The 5,247-nt window shown below is 43.8% G+C and overlaps 1 protein-coding gene across 4 annotated transcripts in view; it reads right to left on the bottom strand.

Annotated features, from left to right (window-relative positions):
• Window positions 1–2,693: 2,693 nt before the first annotated feature.
• The window catches only part of LOC109867581 (alpha-ketoglutarate-dependent dioxygenase alkB homolog 3), a 16,229-nt gene continuing 13,675 nt past the window's right edge, over window positions 2,694–5,247 (bottom strand). For all 4 annotated transcript variants that reach the window (XM_020456811.2, XM_020456813.2, XM_020456812.2 and 1 more), the window contains exon 10: window positions 2,694–3,540. In XM_020456811.2, the coding sequence (XP_020312400.1) occupies window positions 3,424–3,540 (117 nt within the window). In that variant the 3' untranslated portion in view covers window positions 2,694–3,423. The remainder of the gene's footprint in view (window positions 3,541–5,247) is intronic.

The raw sequence follows: 5,247 nt of genomic DNA, 5'->3' as shown, positions 1-5,247 counted from the left end.
ACCTTTCCTCCTCCTCCCCTCCAGGTCAGTCCCAGAGGAATAAAGGGTAGGGGACACTGGGTACCGATTGGGGTGCCACTGCCCATTAAGTGTTTGGGAACACATTATTACCTTCATTAAATGCGTCAACAAATCACTATGGGAGAATAACTCACAGGCGAGGGCCCAGGCCGGGCAGTTTATACTAGTACTGAAACTAGTTTAAACTGAAAAGTCTTAGTCTCTACACTGGCGGCAACAGTAGCCTAAGAAAGTGAAGCTTCGGGTAAGTCACTGCCAACATGGTTCACCAGTGTCAACACCTTGAAGTTTATCACCCTCATATCATGGTGTTTCTTTTTCTCCTCTCTTTCAAAGCATAAGCAACCAATTTTTCGAAGCAATGTGATGTCCTGCAGGCACTAGCAGGACATTGCAGGATTTCACTTGTCCAGATCTTTTCTATCAGTGGCGGAGGAGGAGAGAAGACAAGGATAGGACGCCAGCCTAGATGATTGAGATGCACCCCTCCAACCAGAGCACAGGGTCTTGTTCAGTATGCACAAAACAAAAGAAAGCGGGGTGAAATGAAGATGAGCTGGTTTTCATTTTCTATTGCAAAACAGGTGCCCTAATGAACATGAACCTGGGGTGTATTCATTAGACATCCAACAGAAGAGAACTGACTGAAACGGGGTTGTTGAGACCTGAACTCATTTTAATTTTCTATTGCAAAACAGGTGCCCTAATGAACATGAACCTGGGGTGTATTCATTAGACATCCAACAGAAGAGAACTGACTGAAACGGGGTTGTTGAGACCTGAACTCATGTTCTATTGCAGAACGCGTTAAAACATTGGGCCCTCATGAACATGGCCCTGGTCTAAAAACTCTGGCACTGTCACAAGGAGAGCTTCTGTTTGCAATGATGCCGGCAATAGATATCTTACCTATTAATAAATACATCTTCTAATGACCTGAGCTGCTGTGGTATGACTGGATTACGTGCTTTGACATGTTGATGTAACCTAGTAGCCAGAGATTGAGGTAGTGTCTATATATAAACATATAGTAGTGCATCTGCATGGAGAGGTCCATTCAAAACCAAAATTCTCAGTCAACCGTAAATTTTCACACACTGTACAAGACTCAACGATATCCTAACAGCAGGCCTGTTCACTTCACACCACATCAGACTGTTTGCTCTTGCTTGCTTTTTGGGGAAGAGGACACTGATATCTTGAACGTGGAACTGTATAAAAAAAATAAAAAATGGACCGAATGCCCCTTTCAGTGTGTTGCAAAAAATACATGTATTACTGAGATTGAACCGCTTTCGTTAAATAAATTCAAACTTACGTCCATTTAATAACATACGTTTCTCTCTCCAACATTCAGGTGCGTGGTCGGAATGAGTATTACCTTACGTCCATTTAATAACATACGTTTCTCTCTCCAACATTCAGGTGCGTGGTCGGAATGAGTATTACCTTACGTCCATTTAATAACATACGTTTCTCTCTCCAACATTCAGGTGCGTGGTCGGAATGAGTATTACCTTACGTCCATTTAATAACATACGTTTCTCTCTCCAACATTCAGGTGCGTGGTCGGAATGAGTATTACCTTACGTCCATTTGCATGTCAACACAAATGAACCAGATGCATAACCAAACTAAGGAGGAGACATTCTGCTTAGGTTGGGGGTAATGAAATAGGCTACTGTAGTTACGAGGGGAGAGGGGAGCCCTCCATGGTCCATGAAGGGGAAACTTTCCCCATGGTACTGAATATACAGGTAACTGCCAAAACAAATGTGTGGTTCGTGAGCTAATTAAGCAATTAACATCCCATCATGCTTAGGGTCATGTATAAAAATGCCCAATTGCCCATTATTTTGGCTACCATGGCTAGAAGAGATCTCAGTGACTTTGAAACAGGGGTCTCAAGAGGAGCATAGGGGGTTTAAAGGGTGTGTGTCTCGGTCACCAGATTTCAACCCAATTGAACACTTGTGGGGGATTCTGGAGCAGCACCTGAGACAGGGTTTTCCACCAAAACACAAATTGCTGGAACTTCTTGGGGAAGAAAGGCGTTGCATCCCTCCAATAGAGTTCCAGACACTTGTGGAATCTATGCCAAGGCGCATTGAAGCTGTTCTCTCGGCTCGTGGTGGCCCAACACCCTATCAATACGCTTTGTATGTGTGTGGAACGTTTCCTCTATTTTGGCAGCTACCTGTATCACCTTAGTGTGGGGCCATGACTCTCTCAGTATCAGGTCCAAGCTGTGACGTGTGTGAGGAGGACTGAGGCTAATTTATCTCTACATAAAACTTCACAGGCACTCAAATGGGACTTCTACATACCGAGGGTGAGGTGATGGGTGTGATGGCTATAACCATGTAACCACTCGGCCGTTGAATAAGATATTATCGCGGTACGAGCTTACTCCAGAACACACTGTTGGGTATGTGCCTTGGTAATGCATTATAAAATGGCCTTGAAAATACCCGGAAAATTAAATGAAGGCATTTAAAATGAAGAATGGAATGAAAAGGTTGCAAACAGAAGGCAGAACCGCCACCAACGGGTTTCTCCTCCTTATACACGGTGATAATGACAGTGAGAGATCTCTTCAAACGTCTGCAAGCTAACCATTTCACTACAGCCACAATAACGTCTGCTAAATATGTGACCAATAAAAAAATCTATGATTCTCTCGCTCTGTTTTTAATTTACCAAACATTCAACACAACAACTTCATCCTTTAGTGTTACAAAATAAAACTGGGATATATTTGGTCAACTTGGCCACTGTAGTTGTTCTTTCAGATAGCTGGGATGTTCTCTCGAAAGGCTACAAACCAAGGGGTATTCAATTATGACTTGTCATTGTAAATAGAATACCTAATTAAACAAAAGCAAAACGTGCCGCCAAAGAAATAATATAAGAAATATTAAATAAAACTCCTCCATCTTTTCCTTTTCCTGATTAGTCTTCTCAAATAAATAAATGTGGGCAAATTATTCAAACATATATTTTTAACTTCATAAGGCCTTCAGAGAACTTGACCCCCGTGATTCCAGTCCACAGAAACTATAGGTGTCAAACTAGTCCGTTATGGGATATATATTTAAGGCAAAAATCTACCGTATGATGCAATGAAACAATAACATTGCTCTCTACATATTTAGTGAGCATAACTGTAAACGTTGACAACTCCTTACAAATCTTGTCAGGTGGTTTTAAGCTTGTATTTTCTCCTGATGTCAACACTCGTCTTCCTCACTATCCCATAAAGTCTATTTAACGATGTCCATCAAGGGCCGAGGTCATGTCCTCCTCCTCCTCCTCCTCTTCCACACAATCTCCCATTTCTACTCTTTATAGCAGTCCCACCCAGAGTGTGAAGTGTGAAGGTGTTTGTGAAGGACAGTGTGTTTAGTGTTGGGGTGGTAGTCTGGCTCTTGTTCTCGGTCCCTCATGCTCTGGGTACATGGTGCGGAAGGTCAGGTTGATGCGAGGCCCTCGGTCGTGGTACTCTTTGGCCACTGAATGCTGTTGAGGACAACAAAAGCATATAACAGTGCTGTGTATTAGAGAGACGTCACTGAACAGCGTTAGTCAAGTGCCTCCACTATGTCGGTTTTTCCTGTTTTAAACCACCGTCACTTTAAGGAGCCTCCGCATAGCGCAGTTAAGTCCAGAGACAAAACACATGCACACACTGTGTACAACACAGACAGACAGTAACATCAGTCCTTTGTCCTACTGCTCCTTGGCCTTGTATCAGAGACAGGAGACTATTTCATTCTCTCCCTCACACACACACACAAAATGTCTCACTAGTGACTTGGCAGACATAGTCCCACTTCTCACCTCCAACTTCAACCAAAATCAGATACACTGTTCGTTGTTAATCTAAAAAAACTGTCGCCAGGGAACGAGTCTTGGCGAAGACAACCGCTCAGTCCAGATTTAGACGGAGGGGATCGCAGCAGTTACACATCAAGGATCTACGTCTAAATATTTAGTGTCTGTTTCAAACAGATGGCGAATTAACTAAGCGCTGGATGGTTTTGTGTGAAAAGCAGCTTGAGTAAGTGGGGGGCAAGGTGGGGGGGCCAGACTAACTACGGCAATCCAATGTGTACTTTCCTGAATTCTCTGGGACGGGACTCCTGTCAGATGTTGCCATAAAACGCAGCGGACCTTTTTCGTTGTGTGTCTGAACACGTTTTTCTCTCGCTCTCTTTAAATGAAGGAGTGGGTCTTTCAAGTGGCGCTTCTCTAGGGTCCGGTGTTGGGGCCAGGAAACTACGGGAACTGACTGTGGAGCGGGAGAACACGGAGTCCAGCAGGATTGGAAGACTCCACTGTCTTGACAGGATAAATGGCTCCTACCGTCCTAGTGACGGAGACAGACGGTCCGGCGGTGTGATCCGACCCGAAGACACACACAGTCATCCACACATACACCTATGACATCCGCAGATGACCACAGCGAAGTGCGCGCACTCTCTCTCACACACACACACACACACCCACACACGTTGGACCCCGAGAGCAAATAAATTGCTTTCATTAAATCTCTGACGTCATTTTTCCCTCCCCATCACGCTCCCTATAAAATCCCTCGGTCTGGCTGTCAATCTGTCTGGGAGCTCTCTGACTTGACTTTCCGTCACACAGCATTCTTTGTGTGTAACAGGGAAACGACATAACCGTAACAGTCCTAAATAAGTGCAGTTTGTTATGGGGGCTTAGGGTTATAAAACTGCAGACACTGTTCTATCGTTTCAGGTCACTGGAAGTGTATGGAGGTAGTCTAGACACCAACACACTCTCTCTCTCTCTCTTAAGAAATCCTTGTCTGATAGAAACGGCAGAGCGAGACAGACACAATGTTCTTTACTTTAGAAAAAAAGTATTTGCTGTTGTCTGATGACTCATAACCCACTAGGACTAAAGCCTGTTATGACATACCATGTGATTAGATCGCAACACGCACGGTCGCTAGCACTAGCAGTCGGCTAACTGGGTTGTTGTTGTTCCTGGCAAGGTCGATAAAGAGTATGATTTTGAATACCAAAACACTTCTATTGGCTTAGATCAGTGTTTCTCAACCTTTCTGCGCCAGGGACAGGCAAGCTACACTACCAGTCAAAAGTTTGGACACCTACTCATTCAAGGGTTTCTCTTTATTTTGACTATTTTCTACATTGTATGAACTATGAAATAACACATATGGAATCAAATCAAATT

Source organism: Oncorhynchus kisutch, linkage group LG22 (assembly GCF_002021735.2).
Source record: "Oncorhynchus kisutch isolate 150728-3 linkage group LG22, Okis_V2, whole genome shotgun sequence".
In the NCBI taxonomy this organism is placed as follows: Eukaryota; Metazoa; Chordata; class Actinopteri; order Salmoniformes; family Salmonidae; genus Oncorhynchus; species Oncorhynchus kisutch.
The sequence above is the reverse complement of the archived record's forward strand: the minus strand, read 5'-3'. Positions and strand labels throughout refer to the sequence as shown.